Below are 26561 nucleotides of genomic sequence, written 5' to 3' on the forward strand. Positions count from 1 at the left end.
GCCATATTATAACGATTAATTTTGTAATTAGATTGTCAGACATCTTCCCATAAAGACATATTTGTAAGAGTAGTATTTGCAAAACTCTATCATGCATTAAATTAAATCTTGAAGTATTGGCAACCTTCGTAGTACCAATGAAATTACATAAGTCGTACTATGGAAACTATTTATTCTCCTCAGCGAACTTCTTGACGAACTTGACTAGTAACTCAACTGACTCAAGAGTCAACGCGTTATAAAGGGATGCTCTAAAGCCACCAACGGAACGGTGACCCTTCAAACCTGTCAACTTATCTTGAGCAGCTTCTTTCAAGAATTTTTCATCAAGATTATCTTTCTTTAATGTAAAGACCACATTCATTCTTGATCTCGACTTTGGGGCGACTGGCAAGTTGTAGAAGTCTGGGTACGACTCAAGTGCATTGTACAAGATCTCTGCTTTCTTGATATTCTCTTCTTCTTGTGCTTTAACACCACCTTTAGTTATCAAATGCTTGAAAACAAGATCCATAATATGCAACGTGAAAATTGGGATAGTGTTATAAGCTGAGTTGTTCTTTGCTACAGTTGGGTAATCAAATGCAATTGGTGTAATTGGGATATGCATTTCGGCTAATTTATCAGTATCCATACTTTCAATATTTTTTAGAATCTCTTTCTTGATGATATATAGAGTCAAACCAGCAAGACCGATATTCTTTTGTGCACCAGCCATAATGACACCATATTTGCTGACATCTATCTTACGGGATAAGATATCACTAGACAAATCGGCAACAATCTCGATGTTAGGATCTTCAGTGAGACATTTTGGAAGGGATTGCCATTCGACACCATGAACAGTTTCATTTTCACATAGATAGACATAGGCATATTTGTTGCCTTTTACTCTATCACTCCATTGAGACTCTTCTGGGATGTCCCCGAATTTCTTGTTATCATTAAAGTCCTTGCTGTTGAAGATTACTTGGGCTGGCACATGCAATCTCTTTGCCTCTTCGTAAGCCTTTTGGGACCAAGAACCTGTAACCAGATAACCACCTGGAGCCACTTCGCCAGTCTTTGCAATGTAAGCAGCTTCCAAGTTAGTAGCCAAACTTGAGAACCCAGTGGTACCACCACCCTGTAGGAAGAAAACTTCGTGAGTGTCTGGGATATCCATCAACTCAATCAAATGCTTCTTAGCGTCATCAATAACCTTAGTAGCATCCTTTGATCTATGGGAAATTTCACCAATACCTAGACCAATACCGTTGTAGTTAATCAAGTCCTTTGCTGCTTGTTGCAGGACTGGTGTAGGCAATTGTGCCGGCCCAGCGCCGAAATGATGTGGTTCTTCTCTATCCAACATTATTGGTATTGTTAGTTACGCTATAAAAAATCAATCTAGTAACGGATAAGATATCTTTGAAATCAATTTAGTATACCATTTTATATATGACTGTTAATTTATTTTTCTTAATCAGAGTCAAAGTTCGGGAGAGACAATGGGTCATCACAAATTAAAGGTTTTGAAGGTTTTCAAGGTGTGTGAATTAGAGTGTGAATGATGATGACTTATTGATGTACTCTCTACGAAAAAGACGTTCCTTACAGTGCAGTTTGCCCTGTATTACTATTATAGCAGAGCTGACACTAGGCGGACAAGCAGATATACCGAGTAGTAAGGCAGTCAGTAATTGACTGACAGAGCCTACATATAATGAGAATGATAACACGACCACAGTTATACTTTCCTATTAGGTTGCTACCAAAATGTAGTTATGAATAATCATGTGACAGCAGTTTTCTATCATTTTTTTTCAATTTCCGGTTTGTGACAGCTAAAGGGTGTAGTGTATTCGTGTATGATGCATCACCGGATCAAATTGTGATTTTACTTCGTTTTCGAGGATATTGCCACCATCAGTAAAACTGTGACTGCTATAATGGAAGGGTATGGGTGTTCTAACACCCATACCCTTCTACAGGCATACTCATTTTTCTTGATTCCCTTTTTTTTTCTTTGTAGTTTTGTTGTGGTCGTACTGGACCCAAACATCGCAATCATGGTTTAGTCGTGCCACAGTTGTTTGTCTGTAGAGGGAGAGTATCGACAACGGATCATTGGTTCTGGGAAGGGTGGAGAGAAAGGTGGCCTGGTGGAAGGGGTCTTTGAGCAGGGCCGAGAGATTCCTGTACTGCTACAACATGGTAAGGTATAGGACGTAAGACGTAGGACGTAGGAGGGGGGAGATCTGCCTAAAGTGCTTCCCTCTAACCCCCTGCCTAAACTTCCTTTCCATTAGAATCCAACTCTCACTCTGCCTATTCCAAGAGCCCTCTAGGAATCACCGGGTTAGCCTGCCTCTTGGGAAAATGGGCAAAGTGCCTAAGGCAGATGTGATGGTGCTGGGCAGAGGTAAGCAGGGAACCCGTCCCAGGGGGAGAGGGGGAATCTTGTTCGTCGTAGCTAACTGGCTGCATCTATGATGAGTGTGTCTGGAAAAAAAGTTGGGAGCTAGTGTGGCAAACGATAATATATCAAACTTATATATTAAATATTCACTGTTATTTTGACATTCACAGCAGTATACTTAGAAAACACCAAAAAACTTTATACACAAAATGGTACGTTATTAAAGCGCCTATTACTGGTGATTATTATGAAGGGAAGTCAGGATCGGATTAAGATGAATATGGATCTGAAAACTAAATGATAAATTATTATAGGACGGATAGTGGCTAATATGGAGCTTGAATAAGAAAACATTATGAACCAACAATGTGGGAAACAGAAGAGTGTTAAAAAATAGAGTTTATGCGACATTTTTGAAAAGTAATTAATAAATTTAGATGAAATGTACATGAAATGAAACATCCCCCCTCGATGGAATTATCTGCTAGATCTATTCGCATTGCATTATTTACATCCCATTATAACATGATCATGGCTCAAGAAAAGATTATCCGAAAGATGTCACCTAATTAGGGACTCCCACCTGATATTCATATCCGACCGGACTGCAATTTTACCTGTCACCTCAAACACTACAATTTGAAAGATCCTTTTTTACTAACAATTCAATTTTTTTCTAATTACTCTGAAATTGTCCTGCTATAAGTGCATGCTCTATCTGATAGATTGCTAAGAGGCTCTAATTATATGTTTTAGCAGGCCAAACTAAACAGTGATGGAAAATTATTAAATCTCAATAGGCTAAAGTTCACGGTTCTCTAGCTCGTGCTGGTAAGGTTAAGTCCCAAACTCCAAAGGTCGAAAAGTCCGAAAAGCCAAAGAAGCCAAAGGGTAGAGCTTACAAGAGACTTTTGTACACCAGAAGATTCGTTAACGTCACTTTGACCAACGGTAAGAGAAGAATGAACCCAGGTCCATCCTCTCAATAAATATAGTATATTATGGCTTTTTAATTTACATCCATTTATTCTATTAAAATAATAAATCATACAACTCAAAATCATAAACAGTTTTTTTTTTCTCACTGGATATTATGTATGTCTTATCTTCTGTATATATCGATAATACCCTTGTTAAATAAAGACGTGTGCAATTGTTTCCATAACTAATGAGTAAGGTTTTGTTACTCGATGCATTTTAACATCACTACCTATGAAATGCAACTGAATAGACCAAGCTTTAATAATAATCTGAAGGTGAAAGGGATATATCCCTATAGTCATTAATATTTATCCGTAGTTACATAATTATACAATAACCGTCCTTTTATTACCAATCGTCACCATTATCATAATCGTCACCAGCTCCAACCTTGTTCTTACGTTGATTCAAAGCCGCTGCCAATGCATCAGCAAGAGAACCTCCAGGACCACCCGGAGGTGCGCCTGCTCCACCTGTTGGTTGACTTGTTTGAACAGGTTCACCACGGGCTTCTTGTAATAGAACTGAAGGTTTGTCTAATTGAGATTTATCGACTTTTCTCAAGGCACCTATACCTCCAGCTCCCCTAATTGAAGCTAATAGTGCATCTCTGCCTGGATCACCAGTTGCTTCATTTATTTGACCACCTGGAGCAGGCGGCTGAGATTGACCTGGAGTACCAGAGAGGAATGCAGGTGGAGGAGGTGGAGCCGCTGGAGCACCATTAGATGGAGATACAGATGAAGTATTTTGTACAGGTAGCGGTGGAGGAGGAGGTGGAGCTTGTGCCTGTTGACCTTGTTGAAAAGCTGGTTGAGAACTCACTGGAGGTGGAGGCGGAGGCTGCTGCTGCTGATACGCTTGTTGATTTGTAGGTAGCGGTGGTGGTGGTGGTTGGTATGCTTGCTGTTGAGAAACCTGCTGCGCATTGAATTGAGGTTGTTGTGGTTGTTGATAAACAGGTGTTGGCTGTTGAGATTGAGTCGCTGGTACACTACCAAAGTTATTAGACTGTGGAGGAGGAGGAATAGGACGCGCACCCCTTGGAGGAGGTGGCGGCACTGGTCCTCTCCTTGTACTATGTTGTACAGCACCTGTTTGCATACTTTGTTGACCAGATGGGGCACTAAAATTCCTATGTGGTGGTGGAGGAGGAGCTGGACCTCTTCTTGACGGTGGAGGAGGAGGCCTAGATCCAGTGGACGGAACTGGTCTGTTTCCTGGTGGCAGCTGTGGAACTGGTCTTTGAGCATTTGGAGGTGGGGGAGGAACTGCTCTATTTTGCTGACCGAATGCTGGTTGACCTGGTTGATAAGGTTGGTTAAATTGAGAAGGCGATGAGAAGTTCCTAGCTGGCTCTTGTGGAACTGGGAATGGGAAATTACCTGCTTGTGCACTTGTAGATTGCGGAGGTTGTGGCACCGGAATTGGGAATGGATTGTTAGATTGAGGCTGTGGTTGGCCTGGCGCTTGTGGGAATGAAGGTGGAGCAGGTGGAGGAGCACCTGAGGGTTGTCCTTGCATAAAATCTGGAAGTGGAGGGACTTTGTGTTTTTGATGCTGTTGTGGACTAGTTTGGGTTTCAGTATTTTCTGCGGGTTGAGGCGTCTCCGTTTGAGGGGCAGGAGAAGGAGAGTTGAAAGTAGTAGTTGTTTCAGATTGCGTTAGGTCAGGAGTAGATTCTGGAGCTGGCTCAGCACTAGGTGGTGGTGGTGGGGGTGCTTTTTTCCTAGTATTTGGCAATTGTTCAACTTTATCCATTGTGTATCTTTGTCGCTGATTATCTATGAGCGCTTCACCTCTTGGTCCATGTGTCACCTTTGATGCATTTTCTTTTGTAACTTTAACGGCCATGGCCACAGCATTTTTGTTGTTTAGAGTCTTTTTTGAAGCATATTTTTGACGCTTTTCTACTCTCTTATGGAAATGAGCTGCTTCACTTAAGTCCACAAAGAGCAATCCTGCGTAACATGATTCCATTTCGAATGTATGGAAGAAAGTACGATCTTGGTTGTACTCAAAGTTCACATATAGCTCCTGATCCCACAACACCCCTCTATGACCATTAATATCAACTAGTTTCAAAAAGAAAGTGTTACCTACAAGGTCGTCAACCAGTGCAATTGCTCCTGACAGCCCCGTGTATTGCCACTCATTGGGGTCAGGATATGCAATGTATAACCGAGCCACAGTCACATCTATAATTTTATTCGAAGATTTAGGCAAAGCTCTCTTAATGATCTCCTTGTCGGCGGATGATAGTAGACCCATATTATGTTTATTTATATTTTCAAACTTTTAAGGTTGATCTTCCTGGCATAAATTTGGACAAAAGATTAAAAGAAAAAAGGATAATATAACTGAAATAGTAATGCAATTGATTACTTATCTGGTAAGTTAATTCTATGATGGGAGTATTTCAGGTCTATGGCTTCCTTCTTTGGTAGTACTGGTATTAAGGGGACAAATTTGAATACACCAGTGGGAAAAAGCGAAGTAAATGCCCAGTGATTGTACTTTTCTAATTTCACAAAGTGTACAAGTAGAGCGATCAAAAAATTAACGCTAGAGGCCCTGTGTGGTCTATAAATAATACCTTTCTATTTTCCAAATAACCTTTCCTTTTTTATTTCTCGCTCAGTTCGGAACGGGGGGTGGTCAATTCTCAAAGTATGCCAAAAGGATGTCTATCCTAGCGGATGTGGAAATAAGCTGTTGTAGTATTTCTTTCAGTGGTATATCCAATTAAATTTCTAAGCCTTTAAGGAACCCCGCGGTTAAAGAGGAAGGGCAACAGCTATCCCATAAAGCAAAACCTGCCCTCCCGATCACATCCTGGCAGGCTTGTGGGCAGGATTACCCAAGAGGAAAGGGTAAAAAGACCAGTAAATCATTATATACGTGCATGTCACAGGATATGCTAAATTCTGCGTAGCTTATGACAAATTAACCTGTGTGTAGTGTGGGCGGCTTCAGCAAAGTTTTGTCAGTTTTGTTAATGCACGGAACAGCTGGACGAGGGGAGGATGTCTGCTGTGCGATAAAACAAAAATACATGCCTGGGATTATCATACCGGGCCACCGACACTCTATGAAGCGTGTCTCTCGGGCGTCTTATAACTCAGTGTGGAGATATGTGACGTATTACTGATCATGCAAGGACGCAGAAACACGGTCTTGTTAACACAATGAAAAGAATTGCAGGAAAGAGAAATTCGCAAGGGTAGAAGCTAAGAAACACCATTTTCAAGACTAATGCTACGGTGAGCATCTGACAGGGCTGGCAACATCAAGTGAGCACCCGCTTTCTTATGTTCCGCTTTCCCTCCTCCTCTCCCCCGACTTTCACAGTTGTAAGTTCGTGCAGATTTCTTTTGTTGTACAACGGGACATAGGAAATGGGTTTAATCTCAATAAGGAGACGCAGTTTGACTAGGGAAGCTCATTCCTCAACCCCCGCGCCACATTCTGTGGAATCTACTGAAATGCAGTTTTGGGTTTTTCTTTAATTAAGAATTACAGTTTTCTGATTACCTGAGATCTCTGCTACAGAAAGCGTAGTACAAACAACTTCTAGAAGGGCAACAAGAGAATTAAGACCGAGTTGGAAGATATATACAAGATGCTAAGAAAGACGCGTACAGAAAAATGATGAAAGGGAAAAAACAAAATTGGCTGCAAACTTTTCTTTTTTCCTAATTGTAGAAAAGTGGCAACACTGCCGCTCTGCCAGGCACTGCATGCAGCCAGTGAGTGGCTCCATAAGTACTTTCGTGACCCTTCAACAAGACTCTTGGCCAAACAACACTGCTCAGGAAGGTAGTCGAGCAGAATATGTGTTGAAGGCCTAATAAGATAGATACCAGCTTTTTTGTCAAACACACATATACAAATGATTGCTCTCAAGCAGGAATGGCTGTTCCGGTCGTCCCCACCTGATCCATCCAGTTGCCCATGGCCGTGAGAATTCTGTCCTTCCTGTAAGTAACTACACAAAGACACTCTACAATGACAAAACACACAGAGCCATAACAACTCCTACAGGACGTGGATTGTATGAGTGGGAGAAAGGTAAAAGACAAAAAGAGCAGCACTCACACACTACTTTACTTCTGCCCTCCCCACCGAGAACAATCGAAGAGGCAGTTGCCTTCCTTCTTTCTTTTTTTTTTTTGAAAAACTCTCTTTCACTGATGAGCTACGCAAATGAGGGCAGACAATGCGGGAAAGAAGTCACCACACAGAAACACGGGTACAACACTATCTTGTTAAGCTTGCAAATTTTTTTTGTCTTCTTCCATTCATTTAAACAGTAATTTCAATTAATGTTTTTACTTGCCAAAAAGCAAGACAAGTAACTGGTAAATTGCTAAACAAGAAACAAAATGCAATAAATATTAATGAACTTGCAACGGGGTTTATTGGCTAACGCAGTTTGGAGAGACGAGAATCTTCCCTTTGAAAGAGTCCCCCGCCATAGCATTCAGAATTGTTATCATTTCGTAATTAACGGTTTTTTTTTGCTTTTTCTTTTTCTGATTTTTTTTTTTATTAATTGTTCTCGATCAATTGTTTTCCTATATTTTGACATCCGATTATATATAATACTTGATATACCCATTTTGAATTCTTCCCTTTGACCTGCTAGTATTCTCCGGTTTTGTCATTTACTGTATTTTATGCTTTCCAATTTTTACAAAACGTAACACAACCGATTACATTATCATTATCAGGAAACAGGAAGACAATCATCATCAATAAAGTCAGAACAGAGCAAAACTAGTGCATTTTCCTACCGGACAGGAAAAGACAAATCAGACAACACAAGAATTTTAACATACATAGTCATCCAAGACAATATAGAGATTAATGCACTCCTGAGATAGGACACACAAGAATTACTATCTGACCCCACATTTCATTGCAAGGACTAAGAAGCTAAACCTGTACAAACACAATATAGAAACGATACAATAATTGTTTTTCTTAATCTTTATTTTAATCTTTTTTTTTTCTTTGAATATATTCCATTTTGAAAACAGTAATAAAATTTTTTGGTTACCTTGATTAATTAATAATACTATAGCCACAAAATAAGCCATGGGAAGACCTAAAAAAGCAGTAAGTGAAGAAAACATAGAGAGGTTTCAGAGAGAGTTGGAACTCGCGGGAGATAAATTGGATGTTCTTCTGAAAGACAAGAAAGGTAGATCGAGATCATGCCTTCTTTGCAGAAGACGTAAACAGAGGTGTGATCACAAGCTTCCCAGTTGTACAGCTTGTCTCAAAGCTGCTGTCAAGTGTGTTCAACCAGCTCGATACTTCACTTCTAGCAATAACTCATCGGCTAGCAGCCCAAATACACCGCAATCAAAACCCGACAAAATTGCAAAACCGAAAGCAAAATCAACAAAGAAAGCTAAAAATTCTACTGTTAAGGGTTCAGAACAATCACAACATCCACACGAATACGCATCTAAGTTACAAAACGTTATAGATTCCCAAAACTTCCCAGTACCTAACTCCCATGTTGCGAATTCCATGTATAGAAGAAATATGCCAATGCAGAATAATTCTCATATGATGAATATGCCTTATAATGGAGCTAACGATTCTATACACATGCATCTACAACAAAGTCCGATCGTGCACCAGATACATTCGCCTTACATTAATAAAGAACATCATACAGATTCCAATAACTCGATGACATATGCATCTAATCCAAACTCTCCCTTACCAAACACATCTACCACGTTACAGCATTTCCAGCATGTATATTCAAATGGTAATGGCTCAATGAATAACATTCATACCTCTAATAATATGCTCCCCAAGCAGACAAGCTTACCACCTTTATCAACACCTTTGATGAAGCAGGAATACAACAACTTTTCAATGCAAAGGAGCCCTTCAAATGAACAATATGTAGCATCGTGCCCAGAATCCGAATCCTCAAGGATAAATTTACCAGTTTCTCTAACAAAGGTAGCTAAGAAAAATGAGTCGAAGAAAAAGAAGAATAAAAATGAAACGAATCAAGACAAGGATGAATATACATTATTCTTGGAAAAGAAACTTAAATATCTGGAGAAAATTATAGACACACAACCAAACTCTCCTGCCTACTTGAAAAAAATCAAGCAATATAAGAAGATTTCCCATCTTCTTGGGGATATAGGAAACTTAGAAGACATTGAAAAGAAACTTAAGAAAGAAAATAATGCTGCAGGTTCACCACAAGCTGGTAACAATTCATTGGGGCAACCATCTTCAGCTATTTCTACTCCAACAGCATCCATAGCTACACCAAATTCTGGTATTCTACCTCTGCCACCTGTGCAAGGGAACCATTCTAATGTTTATCCAATTAGATCACCATACACTTCTAATGGAACCCCGGTAGATTCTACAAACAAGGATACAATACCGGCATTGTCTTCGGACTCCTTAGATTCAGTCGATTTTTCGAAGTGCATATTCGGAAAGTATAACCTTAAAGAGTTCTTATCATATGACCCTGCGTTTGAGTTTGACGAGCAACTATCGAGATCATTCTTAGACACCTTTTTCACCAGATTGCAATTCAAATATCCACTTTTAGATGAAGATGAAATCTACACATTTCATGAGAACTATTTGAAAAACCAAATTTATTCATATTCAGAGACAAACTTCCATTTTGCATGTGGCCGTATGTGGATGGTTTTCACAATTAGTGCATGTCTACCTATGACAACTGGTAAATATAAGGGACAACCTCCAGTACGGTATTTTTCAACTGCTATTAGACATATAACTAGATGTGGAAATAAACTTACTCCTGTCCAGGAACTAGAATTATCAACTCTGCTTGTATTATACATAGTTCGTACTGATAGCGACTCCATGCTTTTGTATGAAATTATCAAGGACGTTATGAACATATGCAAAAACAAACTGCAATTGCATAAGTGGCACGCAAATGACCAATTTGCAAGTAAGAAACTAAGATTATTCTGGTGTGTTTACTTATTAGAAAGGATGATTTGTGTTGCTGTTGGTAAACCATACACAATTCATGAAAATGAAATAGAAGTACCATTTTTTGACGAAAATTCATTCTTCACACATAGCACTTTTAATACTTCGTCTCCAAGAAGAAGCGGAGTCCATTTTATCAATCAATCTTTGAAGCTAAGAAGAATCGAGTCACACTTTGTTGAGGTTTTAAAAATTCTACCGGCAACTGAAAGAAGGACTAACAATAAATCTGAGATTGAAAAACAACTCCCTGTTGTGAAACGAGCATTTCATGAACTAGAGCTTTGGAGAGCTGGTTGTTTGAGCAACGAGTTGAGAAATTTTGAGAATGAAACCCTAAAACTGTATTATTATAGATCTGTGAGATTATTAATCCAACCTTTCTTAGAGGTCCTCAGACCAGAGGATAGGCTTTTCAGGGAATGTCAAGCCTCTGCTGGACAAATTTGTCAACTTTACAAAATCTTTCATCAGAAAACGGTAACTGGTCATTCCACGCCTGCTGTACATACAGTATTTGTTGCTGGAGTTACGTTAATTTACTGTATGTGGTTAGCTAGGAATTACGATGACGAAAAGAGAAGGAAATTAGGTGATATTTCAAAACACACCAGGCCTCTTGTCAGTGCTAGTCTGTTCTCGACAATGGACGACCTGAGAGCGTGTTCAGTTTGTCTATATGTGATGACCGAAAGATCCCACTTCGCTAAAATTTTCCGTGATACTTTCGATCAATTGATGAATGCCACTGTTGGCAACCTTATCGAGCGTTGTGGTCCTGACTCAGCTGAATTAATCTATATGAAACAAAACAAGAAGAAAGGAAATACAGGGAAAGGCAATCAAATCACAGATGTATGCGGAAACTCAGATGAACCTAGGAATAAATCTAATATGTCAAAGGAAGATTCCAAAAATCAAACAAAAAGTAAAGCGGATCTTGATGATGAAATTTCCTCTACTTCATCTGATATGATGATAAGCAAAAATGGTATGCCACCTGCTGTTGATAGAACTTTTGGTAAAAGACAAGCTAGTGAGCATGTTGGTTTTGTAGAAAACTCTCAAGTTGATCTTGATAATGCCGAGAAGGAAAAACTCAAAATGCAAAAAGGTGTGCTGGAAAAAACAACTGTTCCCAAGGGTTTGTCACATCTACTTATAGAAGAAAATGAAATGTTAATGGAAGAAAACAACAAATGCAACGAGGAAAAGAGTCAATCCCTTTTATCAAAAAACAGTCCTGAACCTACTCACTTGATAAGAAATACAGAAAGTGTGAAAAGTATGGATAGCAGTGGTACAAGCTCACCTGTCATAAATGAATATATTGTTCAGAAGCCTATTAATGCTACTTCGTTTGATTGGAACTTATTTAAACAACAAGCGTTCCTACAGCAACACCTGGCACAGCAAAATCTTCAAGCATATTTATCATCATTGAAATATGAAAATGATGGCCTAGAATCTAATTCTGCTAGTGAACAGGCTGGACATTCTACTAGTTTTACAGGTCAACTTGGATTTAACCCATCCACTGATAACAGATTCAATATGAATAATGGTGCTAGAAACCAAAATGGATTCCCAACTTTGATTAATAGCCCATCTGCATCATTAGGTGCCAATTCACCTCCTTTAACGACAGAGACGTATCCACCTCATGCCAATGTGTCTTCTTCCAAAAAAGAGGAACGCGACCCTAACCTGCATTATAGCAGTTCTGTTAATAACCAGTCACCTTTGCATTCGGTAACTAGTGCCCATACTCCGAATAACCAAACTTCTCAACCAGGAAATCCTACTTCATATTCCTCGGCTAATCCTAACAATAATATCTTGAATGTATCCTCCAATACTGCAAACAATAAAACAAATGGAATGATTCTGTTTAGTAATGGTACCCATGATATGATTAATAATATTTCAACCTGGACAAATGACTCAGTTGTCGAATTCATGAATACAGAAGATGACGGCTTGAATTCCAAAAGCACGGGTGAAATGTCACAAACCAAAACGACTAGCGTTCAGAAACCAAATGAATTTACCTCTGGTAATGCGAATACTGGAGGGCAAAATACCATAAGCAGAAGCGGTACTCCAGCTTGGAGTATGGCAAATGGATACATGTCTGGTATTACTTTTAGTAGTGGAACTGATGCAAGGAATGATACTAGTAATGGCTCCAACCCAACCAGTAACAATAATGGCAACAATAGTAATATCGATGGATACAACATGAATATATTTTCCAGCATGGGCTCTTTACTACACAATGGGGCACCATCAGTAGATGCTGATGGAAACAATGACGGTACAGAAATATACTCAGAGATGCTATTTTAGATTCAATCTTAGAACATCTCCTACGGAATGACTTTAATATCACCTTATCAGACAGTAACTACTCCATAATTACGGTATGACATCTTAACATGACCGCTTCATGGATAAGCGACAACATCCCCTCCTCTTATTTTACTTTAAAATATAGCATCGTAATAATACATTTAAACTAATAACAAAATTTATAGTAAAAGTTCTTCTAAGTATTATACAGTTATAATTCGGTCTTAGGCTTTAGCTTAACGTCACTATCATATCAAACGAATTTATATGTCCCTATGTTTTTATGTTGGAAATCGAGTTGCCAAGAATGACATCCAAGTGATTATCTTTACATTTGGTCAGTATAGATGCTAGTTGATAGCACCATAGGATTAATTGATTACACACACTACACAGCAAGGCTGCGCGAAAGACTATAAACAAGAAGTAAATTAATATCTCAAATTTCAAGTTGCAACCGGTGATATATCTATTGTTCGATCCTCCATAACTTTTCACATTTGCATTTGGTTATCACACATTTGTACATTTCAGTAGATCTAGATATTTTTTTACTTGAATTGTGATCCTTATTCTAAAGACTGTACTAGTGGCATTTCTATTTCTACCATTGATATAATCCTTCTGGTTTCTTTTGATCTCATTGCCAAAAGAGTTTTGAACCTTCGAGACAACAAATTGTTGTTATTAGCCATTTAAAGACAAATTTCCAATAAAAGAATGAGCAAGCAAAATACTTTGATTCTACGAATTACAGAGAAAGGTGTGAATATAGACACACTTATACATGATGTTGTAAAGCCAAGATTAATGGAAATCTTTGAAAGCCGAAACACATCCGATTTAAAAGACTCCCTTCTCTATAAAAGAACCATAGAAATGGATGAAGATGACAATAGAATTCTATATATCGGAAATGAAGTAATAATTGACTACAGAGAATACCAGTCATCCACACATAGCTACTTACTCAAGCTTAAATGGTTACAAGAAATTCAACCATCAAATACTCCCAATAGATTAGACCTTTTTATAATCGAGTGCATAGTTAGCATTATAATCGCTAATTGTGACTCTAGTAGTATCTCTCAGGACACAAATGTTGTAAAAGATGAAAACGAAAGACTGAGAGTCATCCAAGAATTAATGGAGGAACAATTTGGAGCTGACGGCTACAAAGAGCAAGAAAGGACAAAAGCCATAGTAAAAGTTGGCGACAAGACTGGGCACGTCGATCTAGTCAATTTAAAGGTTATCGAATGCGACTCCTCATTACTCAAAGGTAGACTCGAGGGTGTTTTACGAGTGGCAGAACAGCTTTCAAGGCCTTTAATCGGAAGTTAGTATATACCTAAATAACAAACTCCTTGTAACAAAAAAGAATAGCTCCATTTGCTATATTGTGTTATCAAAATATTAGTTTCCATACTCCGTAACACACTCAATTGTGTATATTAAACTACAAAAAAACCGTAGCGCTTCCTTTCTTGAGCTCTTATTGTTGCCAAGGAAGCGCACTGTAACAAAAGAGCTTCTTAAAAAAACATTCAGTAATGTAAAATTGCAGATATCGGTTAGATGTGCTGTAAAATAGACTTTAAGAGCTGTATTGATGAAGAAACACACCTATTAGCATTAGAATGGCTTCTATAAATCATATCGAGGCTTTCTTTTAGAACTAGCTTCTTTTTGAAGGTAGTATATACTTACCCCACCCTCCTTATACATTAATTACTAATAAACTAAGACAAATAAGTACTTACAGTCCCATTAAGCAGTTTTTTTACTTAATAAACCTTTTGAAGAATACGACATTGCTTCCATTCACCTATGATTTTCAGGCCTGCATAACACTAAAAATACTGCTCTAGATGAGAGTAGGTACAGGAACTTATATAATTTTGCCACTATAGCTAGATCAATAAGCCGAAACAATAGTTCACATAGCAACAAACACTGTCCTATTATCCGCTTTAAAGCGAATTTATCTCAATTTGGAGTTAGAAACAACGAACATGTAGGAAGACATCTTATTATCTTTCATAATTGCGGGAGCATGTGATTTTTACAATTATGACGCGTCACATAGAAAAACGCGTCAAGAGGTGATGACCATGAAAATTTCCGAAGTTTTCGAAGTTTTTTGCAATAGTCTCAATGTGTTCACATGCCATTAGACTAAACTACTACCACAACTTGTCTACATGGACCATCAGTTCCTGATTGTCTTTAGGTGAGCTTGTTTTACCTCGTTTCTAACATGCGAGTTAACTATGCTTTCGAGTTACCGTCACCTATTATTATCGTTTTAGACCATATGCTTGTCTTCACGTTATTCTGTGAATAGTACATAAATTCATTTATAAGATATCAGATAGACGTTATCAATTAAAGCAATCTGACATCAGAAAAGAGATTTCGAAGTTTATAATAACTAACACTGCATTTCAATCCGAGTGCTTTGAAAATCACTGAGTTCTACCACAGATTGTCTATGAAAACATAGAGATATACATTGATATCATAACTCTGGCATACCATTAGTTAATAGACAATTGAGCAAAAACTTCATATATAATCTAAACACATTTAACTCTGTCAAACATGTTTACATCAGGCAAAGTGCTGCCGACAAAGATCCAACCGCCATTGTTGAGACCAATGGCCTACAGAGTATTATCGAAGAAATATGGACTGAGTATAAAATCTGATGGACTGGCTGCACTGAGTGATTTTATTGGATCGACTTTTGGAATGGATTGGAAGAGAAATCCAGACACGATCAAATTTCTTGAAGTATTTGCAACTGTTTGGAAGCAACAAGAGAGAGGCCTCTTTGTCGACAGTACTGGAGTCAAAGATGTCATAAATGAACTGAAAGAAAGAGAAAAGGCAACTTTGCAAGAATCACAAAATATGGCTTCAATTCCACCGAAGACGAAAACTTATAACAATGGAGGTGGTAAAACCACTACAATCGACCGATTTTTAACTAAACGTCCGTCACCATCGGACAATGACGAAGGTCCATTAGATCAATCCATCGATGATATACCTGTATCACAAGCGACACAGATTGATGAAGAAGAACTGCCGATGGCCCAGGAAATATCAGATCAAATCAGCAGCCCAGCAAGAGATCAAACACCAGAGGAAGAATTCGATAACAGAATCTTAAACTGGAGAGACTATTTTAGAATCATCAATACAACAGACCAAAAGAAGTTTAGCTATAACCCAGTTAAGAGACAAATATTTTATCAACCACCAAAAGATCAACTAAAATCAGTGCTAAAAATCCCAAATGCACAAGCAAAAACTGATCTATTCAGAACTAGGTACTTTCTAACCAGAGATAGATTACTTCGAAATGAAAGTTTCCAAAGCAGTCACGACACATTCAATCCCTTATCCTCAATGATTCAATTGAAGAATAACATAAATAACAATAATCAAGATGACACTCCTACGGGCTTATCCATAACCCAGATAAAGAACTTGCTAGGTAGGGACGGACAGAATTTTTTGATTCTTGGAGTTTTGAAAATGAATCCCAAAGGCCAATGGTCTCTAGAAGATGCATCTGGATCTATAGACATTGATATTTCCCAGACACTACCATCTCCGGGGCTGTTCTACATCCCAGGAGCAATTGTACTAGCAGAAGGTATATATTACACGGTAGGCCACACATTTGCGGTTACCTCGATGACATTCCCACCTGGTGAGAGAAGAGATAAGACTTTGGATCATATTGGTAATTTGGATTTATTAGGAATTCATGGCACCGAAAAATCTTCCTATATACCAAGATTAGACAACGAGATTAAAATTAGACTACATCTTCTTGAGCAAGATTTGACACATCAAAAGTTTGTTTTACTCGGTGGTGACTTATTCTTGGACGATCAACACGTAATGGATGGGCTGAAAAAGGTATTTACCAAGCTTGATCAAGAAGCACCAACTGTTATCGTACTTTTCGGGTCTTTTTCATCATTTCCTGTTCATGCTGCAATGTCAAGTAAAAACATTAGTTCAACTACAGAATACAAGAATAATTTCGACTCTTTGGCAGAAATGCTTTCTCAATTCGAGAATATTATAAACCATACTCATGTTGTTCTGATACCAGGGCCACACGACCCTTGGGTATCACTTTGTTCTCTAGGTGCTAATGGCTCGTTACCTCAAAGTTCAATACCGACACATTTTAGTAAAAGAATGAACAAAATTTGCAAGAATATAACCTGGGCGTCTAATCCAACAAGGATAGCTTATCTTTCACAAGAAATTGTTTTATTCAGAGATAATTTCCTAGAACTCTGCAAAAGACATCAAATTTTATTTCCAGTTGTTGAGAGCAAGCGGGCAGAAGACCTAGCCGAATTAGAAGAGCAAATGGCAAATAATTCTATTGATGATACAACTATACTTGTCGACCGTATAATATCTGAAAAACAACAACTTCCGGCCAAAGTTTTGGAGTCACGAAAGGTAGTAAAAACCCTCCTCGATCAAGGCCATTTATCTCCATTTGTTGATTCAATTAGACCAATATCATGGGATATGGATCATACATTAACGTTATACCCAATTCCTTCGACATTGATTTTGGCTGATATGTCGTCTGCTGCATATGATTTAACCTACAATGGTTGCAAAACTATCAATCCAGGTAAGTTTATACACAAAAGACAGGCTCGTTATATTCAATTCCAACCATATTTGAAATCTGTTTCTCAAGAGGAAGTCTTTTTTTAATGCTTATTTTAGCACCGTAATTTAAGACTAGTATCATATACAGGGATTAATATTATATATATATATATAATGATAACAAGAATGCATGAAATTGAGCAACACTAAATGCGGTCTATCTGTAATTTTTTATTTTGTTCACTACAGTTTGTGGCATGCAATACACCGGGTTTATCTCGATGAGTGAATCAAATCCCATTAAACTTAATCCAGCCAGTCCAAAAAGAGTATGATAAACATCCACTTCATTATCCGGTCTATCACTAATACCACCCTTTATTTGATCTTGACTATCTAATATAAATTCGCGTAGCTTATCATAATCTATCCAGTCAAGCTTTCCTATTATTGCTAATGAAGATAAAACCCACCAACTATAGCAGACATCAGGGAGTTTACTAGGCCTACCATTTAAACCACCTTCTGGAATTTGACGCTCACAAAGCCACCAGCCTATTTCTTCAATTTGACTGTCAGTAAAGACATTTAACCTACCAACAATAGCAAGGGCACCCAAGCAACAAAAAGCTTGTGCAGCATGCGATTCTGCACCTGGAGACATGCAAAATCCACCATCAAAGTTATAACACCTTACAATAAATTGTACTGCTGGCTCCACGATTTCCTCACTAAGTCTTCCTAAGATCGATAATGAACTCAAAGCAGTATACACAAATCTAGAATCGACTTCTCCAAATCGGTCTCCTTGAAAGGATCCGTCTGGCAACTGATTGCTTACTATGAATTCATAACATTTATCCTTTTGTTCTGACGTCAAAATGTCTAATGAATCATAAGTAACTAAAATTTGTAATCCTGACAGGGTGGTTAATAGATGCGCATCATGCCTCGGAAACGGAGCAAATCCACCGGTTCTCGCATCCCAACAACTCAAAACAAACTTGACAACCTCATCTTTATCAAAAGACTTCTTTGAGTCCAAGATACACAAAGCTGTAAGCCCCCAATATACTCCATTTAGCCTGAGGTGTTCGGACAGCCAGTATTCGTAGTCTTCTTTACGTTTATCCAATGATTCAATGTACTCAATATGCTTCTGTTTTAAGAGTTCTACCATATTTGATTATAAACTGGCCTTTGAGTTCCTAATCAGATTTTTCATTTAGATATTGATACAGGTGAAGGCAACATGTTTTTATTTCCTTATTTTTTGATGCTTTTATGTTTCTCGATGAGCTTTAAAAAATGCGATGAGCTGCAACACAAGTAGTGATATTTGTGGTAGCAATTACTATTCACAATTAAACTTAAATAGTCATAAAACAAAGGACATAGAGACTTGGTATATAAAATTAGATATGAGTAATATCCGCGACATAAAGGTCGACCTCGAATTTAAAGACCCCAATACTGGCGAGTCTGCTGCCACCATTTTACAAAAGTACCAATTTCAAAGAAATGAGCTAGTCAATGTGATACCTACAGCACCTGATGATGTGATTGACGCTCTAGAATATATTGGAGAGTCTGGCACGATTGATAAAGAAGATGATTATGGGAGGAGGCTTCGATTAGCTGAGTTATTAATGGAAGATGAGTTGAAACGTCAGTTGTTCCAACAATGGCGAGATAAGCGTTATAAGAAGGAGATTACACAATTTACTGAGGATGAAGATGATGAAGAATTTTATACTCCTGCGAGCAAAGACCTGATATCTGCAAGGCAATATATACTGAAAAATTCGATAGCTAGAGCTAACAAAAGAATAGCAGCCCAAAAGACTATTTCTCAAACCTATAGCATACAAAATGTGTTAAATAAACGGCGAGCTGCAAATAAATATTGGTGTTCATTCGATCTACTGGCTACACAAGTTGTTTCCACTAGACCCATTTCGACTGTAACATTCTGTAATAACGGGAACTATGTGGCCAGCGGAAGCTGGAATGGGGAAGTCAGTATAATTGATTCAAATACTTTAGAAGTTACTCAAACTCTACAGAACCATGATGGCAAAGTTGGTGGCATAGCTTGGACTTCCAACGACTCTGTTCTTATCACTGGTGGAGAGGATCATTTAATTACTGTTAGCAATAGGTCTGATGGAGAGTTCATTACATCAAACAGTATTGGTGGCCATGAAGGGAGAATTACCGATTTGCAAGTACACCCATCAGGAAAATTCATTGGTACTAGTTCATTCGATTCAACTTGGAGACTTTGGGATATAGAGAAACAAAAGCAATTACTACTGCAGGAAGGCCACTCAAAAGAGTTGTATTGCTTAGCTTTTCAGGCTGACGGCGCATTGGTGAGTACCGCAGGAACAGATAAAACTGCAATAATATGGGATTTAAGATCTGGAAAAGCAGTATCCCAGTTACAAGGTCATGCAAAAACTATCTATTGCATGGATTGGTCGATTGATGGACATACGTTGGCCACTGGTGGAGGAGATGGTGTTATAACAATTTGGGACCTCAGAAAATCAGATAAACTGACAAAAATAACTGAACATAAAAGTATAGTCACATCCTTAAAATTTGATAAGGCTAATGACCACAATCTTATATCATCTGGATATGACAGATCTATATTCGTTTACTCGAAAGATAATTATCTCAAGGTATCATCACTAATAGGTCATGCGGACAAAGTACTGACATTTGATATAGACAAGAATAATAAAAACTTGATAAGTGGAGGATGGGACAGGTCAGTCAAACATTGGTCTACCGTAAGTACCGATTAATCATACTTTATTAAATACACCACTAGCTAAAGGGAACCTAATACCACTTAACTACAAATATTATCTTATCTAAAGTTGATAAAGAAAAACGTACATAATTCTGTGGCTCTTGGATTATGATTTCTTAGATCTCTTATTACCATTGACTACGGTGGAAGTTCGTACCCTGGAGGGTGGCATGTTGTGTAGAGATTTCAATACTTGCTCTAAGCGACCTTCCAATTTATGTAGGACGCCCGCTTCTTCAACAATGCTTTGTTTTATATCATTAATTCTTATATTTATTTTTTGCTCTTCCGGTTCGGTGTTCGAATAATCAGTCCTAAATTGATGCTTTTTATTTTTAAGTTCATCTGTAATTTTAATTGTCTCCTTTTCGTTTTCGTCGTACGCATTATTAGCCCTTTCGAGTTCCTGCTCCATGTATTGTCTTTCTGTATTATATGACTCAATGTTTTTTTCCTCATATCTTACATTTTCCATCAGCTCTTTATGTGTGTTTAATAGAACTAAAATCTCAGCCTTCTTTCCACCTTCAGAGTTTATTTTTTTACTGATGGAATCAATTTCTGCGTTCAACTTCTCCAGTTTTTCATAAAGTTCTTTTTGAATATGATCTTGATCATTGACTTGACTCAAATTCATCTGAATTTTACTTTTGGACGTGTCGTACATATCTTTAACCTTGATTAGCTCTTCGTCAAAAAACTTAATACGATTCTTATGCAATTCAGAGTGATCTGAATAGTACCCGAGTTCTTCTTTTTGTTCATCTATATCAATGTATATTTGATCGATAGACTGTATCAATTTATGGGTCAGAATACCACTAGATAAATGGTAGTTTGAATTTGAAGTTTCATCAGCTGTAGTTATACCTGTCAACTGGGTCATGCCTTGCTTTAGTGGATTGGTGGAATAATCGTTTTTCACTCTTTTTAATTGATAAAAGCTCTGCTTCCTTCCATTATCGTCGTTATTCTTATCACTTTTAGACCTACCCCTTTTCTTTGAATTCGCAAATGCGTTTTCAAGCGCTGTATCTATTTGATTAAAGTGAACCTCTGTTAGCAATGACCTCTCGACATCCATCGAGTTATACCTCTTTATCGGATAGACATCAGGTAAGGGCCATATGATGCTAGGGTTTTCTAACCAGTCCAGGAGGTACACTAATTTTTGAGAATATACTGGCCTCAAATCTGGTGGCAACGTACCAACTCTATCTCTTAACACAACAACAGCAGCCGTTAGAGCTTCGAGGTAATCATTGCTGTTTTTATCATATAACTTACCAAAATATAGCATTCCATGCTCTACAGAATTTATAGTAATCAACTTTACAATTGGCGCTTGCTTTTCCAATGTTCTTTGATCTCTTTCATGTCTTAGTATGGACTTCATCTCTTCTGTTGTAGTATCCACAGATATGTCAACGGCTAGTAGCATGTCAAATTGATTCCCAGTTTTAAGAGGAAATTTACTTTTATCCCAACCTGCTGAAGGAAATATATGACATGTACAGGAGTGGTTTCTTGACTTTTTGTTTTGTTTTATACTTTGACCATCATAACGCCTTATATTAACTTTATGGCCATATAATAGTGCTTCAACAAGATCCATAGTACGACCTGGTCGACAGACTATAGCAGTATTAGTTTCATACTCTTGTATTAAATTTATAAGGTCCCTTATAACCTGAAACTTCCCACTATTCTCCGCTAAATGTCCTGGAATATCACGAGTCCCCAGAGATTTTGGCATCATATGATCGATAAGCAGAAAAGGATGTGTTGCAACAAGCTCACTGTTGTGGCATAATGTTTTCATAGACTCCAATATAACATCCTCTTTGTAATCTGTCGTTTCAAAATAACGTAATATATCAGAGTAATGCAATGATACTATTTGATCTGTTAGTTCCTTTTGGTAGAGACTCATTGTAGTAGGTAGCCAATAATTTCCAGATGTATTACCACTCACACCAAGCGTCCTTGCATCAACAATAGATGGAACTGGTTTGGTATCCAAAATCTTTAACAAATCCATTTCTATTCAAGCGCCTCTGTATTAAACTTTAAGTTAAAACACTTTAGATTCAACGTAGCACTAAATTCAAAATATACACCTATTCACTAATATTAGCAGGCAAACAGTTTTAAGTGTCTTCAGCAATCAAAAAAAATTCAAACAGTAACTTGATAGAAACCAAAATGATATTAAATAACACACCAAAATAGATAAGGCTTAGTCTCAATCTTGGAACATTAATTTAAGAAGCTGTATTATTTTTTATATTCAGCTATTTGCATTCTTAAGTTTTCCTCGAGAAGCTCATCATTAAAGGTTCCCGTTCTGAGCTGAAAAAAAAAATGAAAGATCTAGGAAAACATACAAGAATATTAGTAGATACGCAGTAATGATTAGGTCAACGGAACAACGAAAAGTATAGTTCTATCCTTAATAATAGAATTTGGGAAATTGTACCCATATATTGTTTATCTGTACCTTTGGGATATTTTTATTCTGGGATACCAAATCATATAGCATCGCAACAAGATGGAGAAATTAAGCGAGGATGAAATTGCATTATATGACAGACAGATTAGACTTTGGGGTTTGGCCGCTCAGACTAATATGCGTATTGCCAAAGTATTGCTAGTAAATATTGGATCAATTGGTACAGAAGTAGCTAAGAACATAGTTCTCAGCGGTATTGGGCACTTGACTGTATTGGATAGCCACATAGTGAATGAAACGGATCTTGGATCCCAATTTTTTCTGACTGCAAATGATGTAGGTAAGAAAAGAGTAGAAGCTGTATCAGATAGATTACAGGATATGAACCCTAGGGTTAATTTAGTTTTTGATTCTGCTGATTTAAAATCAAAGACCGATGACTTTTACAAACAATTTAATATAATTATTGGAACTGAACTTGATTTTTTTCAAAGAGAATCCTTGAACAGTAAGTGCAGGGCACTAAATATCCCACTATACTTGACTGGCTCAAATGGGATGTTTGCATACATATTTGTGGATCTTATTTCATTTGACGCTGTCGATGAGAAAATCCATGGGAACACCTCTGGCGTTAAACTAGGTTCTATAAGCGAGCGTAGAGAAATTATTAAAATTGATGAACGTGAAGATGATGATAGGGTAATGGATATAATTACGACGAGAAATACATATTTGCCGTTATCCAGCATTCTGAAATCTGCAACATTAAATGGTTTACTAACAAATAAACAAAAAAAACGTGCAACTAATATATTACCATTAACATTCACACAACTAAAGCTTACAAATCCAACCAATACTGAACAGTTTAAGGAAGAACTGCTAAAAACATGCAAACAATTGGGCCTAGAATTCACAACTATTAAGGACGATTATTTGGAGCAGTTCATTAAACAGCAAGGGGTAGAATTCACACCTGTGGCTTCTGTTATAGGAGGTGCTGTTGCCCAGGATGTTATAAACATTCTTGGGAAAAGACAATCTCCGCTGAACAATTTTATAGTATTTGATGGTATCACTCTTGATATGCCCATATTTGAGTTCTAATTCCTATCAAGTCGTTGTAATTAACGCCTACCTTCTTTCACTGTTATCTCGCATAAAACTATGAGATAGTTTAATCTCATTTAATCACTTATTTCATAGATTATATACTTCTAAAAAGTCGTTATTTAGAGTCCTTATTGTCAAATCATTTCTGGGTATTTACAACAGATTGCTGTAAATGCAACATAAAGTTTTGTAAAGATATATCGTCAGTCAAAACAATAGTAGCACCAGCTGAGTTCATATTTTGATAACTGTCTGATGGATTCAACTTCGACAATAAAAATCTTGCTTGAGAACCACCAGCTTCTGTATCAATGAATCTTGGCAATGGAAATCTATCAACCAGAAGCTCTGCTGCTTCAAGCTTAGGCTCTTCCAAAAGCTCTTTGAAATCAGCATACTGAGGGTCATCTTGATAGCCTGCTTTTCTCCACTGAGCAATTGTTTCACCATGGTATATTAAAATGTAAAAGAAGGTATCCAAAAGTAATATAGTGTCTGCTTTAACAGATAGCGAATCTAACAACACAGGCTCCGGTTCTGATTCCATTGAGAAGCTTGTCAACGTTGGCTGAATCATGATTAATGAATTGGTCGTATCCTCTCTTGTGAAAATGTGTCTATAAAATGCTGTCTCATCAGGAGAATTATTGAACACACTCAAAAATTGAGATCTCCTCAGGTAGTACATAAATTGAGGGAAAAGCGAAAAATTACCTGCTAGCCTGAAGGAGCTAGGGTCATTTTTATTATAGTCAGCATACTTTTGACATAATTTGATTAAAGTACGATCAATCCATTTGATCACATCAGGTCCCTCCTCAGTTTCTGCTTTATGAACGGCTATTCTGGATATCAAGACTGCAGCTGCTTCTTGATCGAACGAAGCTGCAATTAATGGCGAGCCAAATGATTGTAATTGATTTGCAACAGTTGTAACTCTGGTCCTTATTGTTCCTGAAGAGTGTTGGTAGTTTGTAATAAATTGAATATAAGCCAGTTGCTGATTATCGCCAGTCACTGGTGTTGGCCCATTGCTAGCTATATCAAAAAATACTGCATATGTGTGTTGAGGTAATAGAGATCCCATTGTCCATGTAGAAGTTCCTCCGATACCGATGGTTGTATCACTAATATTGGTGGCACTTGTTTTCTTGACAGCTGAGGCGTGGCCAATCAGACCTTGTACTTTCAGTTCTTTACTGGACTTAACCTGGAACTTTGCACTGAAACTCATTTTCATGTAATCATCTTCATCCTTTGCAAATAGTCTTAAATATGACTGCTTAAAAATTGCTGTTGAAAATGAGTCAGTCAATAACAAAACACCACCGGTACGATCAGTTAGTTTTCTCATCTCAGACATACCAATTTGATCATAACAACCTGAGAACAAGTCAACAGTATGGCCATTTTCACTAATTCTATCAGCTAAGGTATTATAGTATTTCATTGCCTTCTTATAGTGTACTGCATTACCTGAATCGATATCGTGATGTGATCTGATAGGATTCTTTAGCTCTAAATCGACAATCAACCCCGGGTTGATGGTATCAGGCCCAGAAGAGAATACGATTATTCTTGCTGCATTATTCTTATAGCAACCTTGTAGAAGCAAAGATGCGATGTTTAATGCCGAACCGGTTGCTCTTAATGGTCTTTCACCCGGCTTAACTGACCACTCATCCTGACTTAGACTTTCAAGAACCTGAATGAATCTAAACTCAATCTGTTCCAAAGGTAGAAAGAATCTGTTTAGTGAAAATGGAGTTACTTGAGTGTTTGGTATCGACCCAGTCATCTTTTGACCTGTCAACATTTCAACTAACGGTTCTAACTGGTAATCCTTGTCACCTTTGAAAACATTACATCTAGCAATGGTATCGTTCGAGAAATCATGAAGTTGTACTACTTTACCATAAGTAATTAAACCAATTAATGCATTTGCTGGTAATAAAGATAACGAAGCGGTGATCGATTCCTTTAGGGCCTGCAAGTTATCGGGCTCAGTAGTAATATCAACAACAAAAAGGAAAATAGGTGGTACTTGAACAGGCTTTGTAGTCAAGTATTCAACTGTTGTTTGTTGTAACTCAATTGGGATGTTTTCTTGACTCAAGTTATGGTATTGTGTAGGCAAATGATTTCTTGATTTACATATCGAACATGTCCAAGAGTTGCTTCTCGGATCAATCATACAGTAAGGGTTCAAAATAGCTTTACAGTGTGGGCCAGCACAAACCACAGGGTTATAATCAACAACATTCAGACCCTCAATCTCTTTCAATGGTGTGTACATACAACCCAATGGTACGACATTTTGCATGGCATCAGTTTTGGATGATGGGAACACGTTCCAAGCAAAACGAACACCGTTAAGGTCCTCATTGGTGTCAAAATCCATGATGTTCGAGATGTAATAATCAAAAACTATACCGTTTCAATTAGGACAAATTAGTTTAATATGGATATTGGAATCAAATAAAATAGAAACTTCCAGGAGATGCAAAGTGGGCAGTGAAGAAATAAAACAAACAGGAGAGTTTCTGAAGAGTCAGCAGATTCTAGAGATAAGACGTTAAGTATATATTCTCAATGATCAATGGTAATGGATGACTGTTTCTTGATATCAGATCGATCATCTGTATTTCTTGACAAGTATTTCCAATATTTTCAACTTTCGACTTTAATGATTTGCGTGCGACAAATTCAGATTTTTGCAAAAAAAAATTAAGACGAGCCTGCAAGATTGAAAT

General features: G+C 37.6%; 11 protein-coding genes across 11 annotated transcripts; 6 read left to right on the plus strand and 5 right to left on the minus strand.

The window, feature by feature from the left end:
* Positions 1–166: 166 nt before the first annotated feature.
* On the minus strand, positions 167–1354 carry SER1 (O-phospho-L-serine:2-oxoglutarate transaminase; the record flags this gene model as incomplete). Its single annotated transcript, XM_446781.1, has 1 exon — positions 167–1354. One exon carries the CDS (start codon positions 1352–1354, stop codon positions 167–169), a length of 1188 nt encoding a protein of 395 aa, XP_446781.1.
* A 1256-nt stretch (positions 1355–2610) lies between these two features.
* On the plus strand, positions 2611–3390 carry RPS30B (40S ribosomal protein eS30; the record flags this gene model as incomplete). The annotated part of the gene is made up of 2 exons (XM_446782.1): positions 2611–2613; positions 3202–3390. 2 exons carry the CDS (start codon positions 2611–2613, stop codon positions 3388–3390), a joined length of 192 nt encoding a protein of 63 aa, XP_446782.1.
* Positions 3391–3730: 340 nt separating this feature from the next.
* LAS17 (actin-binding protein LAS17) lies at positions 3731–5653 on the minus strand (the record flags this gene model as incomplete). Its single annotated transcript, XM_446783.1, has 1 exon — positions 3731–5653. One exon carries the CDS (start codon positions 5651–5653, stop codon positions 3731–3733), a length of 1923 nt encoding a protein of 640 aa, XP_446783.1.
* Positions 5654–8482: 2829 nt separating this feature from the next.
* Positions 8483–12754, plus strand: GVI51_G09603 (uncharacterized protein; the record flags this gene model as incomplete). The annotated part of the gene is made up of 1 exon (XM_446784.1): positions 8483–12754. The coding sequence occupies one exon, from the start codon at positions 8483–8485 to the stop codon at positions 12752–12754; it is 4272 nt and encodes a 1423-aa protein (XP_446784.1).
* Positions 12755–13477: 723 nt separating this feature from the next.
* Positions 13478–14101, plus strand: SYC1 (cleavage polyadenylation factor subunit SYC1; the record flags this gene model as incomplete). Its single annotated transcript, XM_446785.1, has 1 exon — positions 13478–14101. One exon carries the CDS (start codon positions 13478–13480, stop codon positions 14099–14101), a length of 624 nt encoding a protein of 207 aa, XP_446785.1.
* Positions 14102–15361: 1260 nt separating this feature from the next.
* On the plus strand, positions 15362–17521 carry DPB2 (DNA polymerase epsilon noncatalytic subunit; the record flags this gene model as incomplete). The annotated part of the gene is made up of 1 exon (XM_446786.1): positions 15362–17521. The coding sequence occupies one exon, from the start codon at positions 15362–15364 to the stop codon at positions 17519–17521; it is 2160 nt and encodes a 719-aa protein (XP_446786.1).
* A 112-nt stretch (positions 17522–17633) lies between these two features.
* Positions 17634–18596, minus strand: BET2 (Rab geranylgeranyltransferase BET2; the record flags this gene model as incomplete). Its single annotated transcript, XM_446787.1, has 1 exon — positions 17634–18596. One exon carries the CDS (start codon positions 18594–18596, stop codon positions 17634–17636), a length of 963 nt encoding a protein of 320 aa, XP_446787.1.
* A 133-nt stretch (positions 18597–18729) lies between these two features.
* PRP4 (U4/U6-U5 snRNP complex subunit PRP4) lies at positions 18730–20232 on the plus strand (the record flags this gene model as incomplete). Its single annotated transcript, XM_446788.1, has 1 exon — positions 18730–20232. The coding sequence occupies one exon, from the start codon at positions 18730–18732 to the stop codon at positions 20230–20232; it is 1503 nt and encodes a 500-aa protein (XP_446788.1).
* Positions 20233–20346: 114 nt separating this feature from the next.
* HDA3 (Hda3p) lies at positions 20347–22281 on the minus strand (the record flags this gene model as incomplete). Its single annotated transcript, XM_446789.1, has 1 exon — positions 20347–22281. One exon carries the CDS (start codon positions 22279–22281, stop codon positions 20347–20349), a length of 1935 nt encoding a protein of 644 aa, XP_446789.1.
* A 510-nt stretch (positions 22282–22791) lies between these two features.
* On the plus strand, positions 22792–23802 carry AOS1 (E1 ubiquitin-activating protein AOS1; the record flags this gene model as incomplete). Its single annotated transcript, XM_446790.1, has 1 exon — positions 22792–23802. One exon carries the CDS (start codon positions 22792–22794, stop codon positions 23800–23802), a length of 1011 nt encoding a protein of 336 aa, XP_446790.1.
* Positions 23803–23947: 145 nt separating this feature from the next.
* SEC23 (GTPase-activating protein SEC23) lies at positions 23948–26209 on the minus strand (the record flags this gene model as incomplete). The annotated part of the gene is made up of 1 exon (XM_446791.1): positions 23948–26209. One exon carries the CDS (start codon positions 26207–26209, stop codon positions 23948–23950), a length of 2262 nt encoding a protein of 753 aa, XP_446791.1.
* Positions 26210–26561: the final 352 nt, after the last annotated feature.

Source organism: Nakaseomyces glabratus, chromosome G (genome assembly GCF_010111755.1).
Source record: "Nakaseomyces glabratus chromosome G, complete sequence".
Classification (NCBI taxonomy): Eukaryota; Fungi; Ascomycota; class Saccharomycetes; order Saccharomycetales; family Saccharomycetaceae; genus Nakaseomyces; species Nakaseomyces glabratus.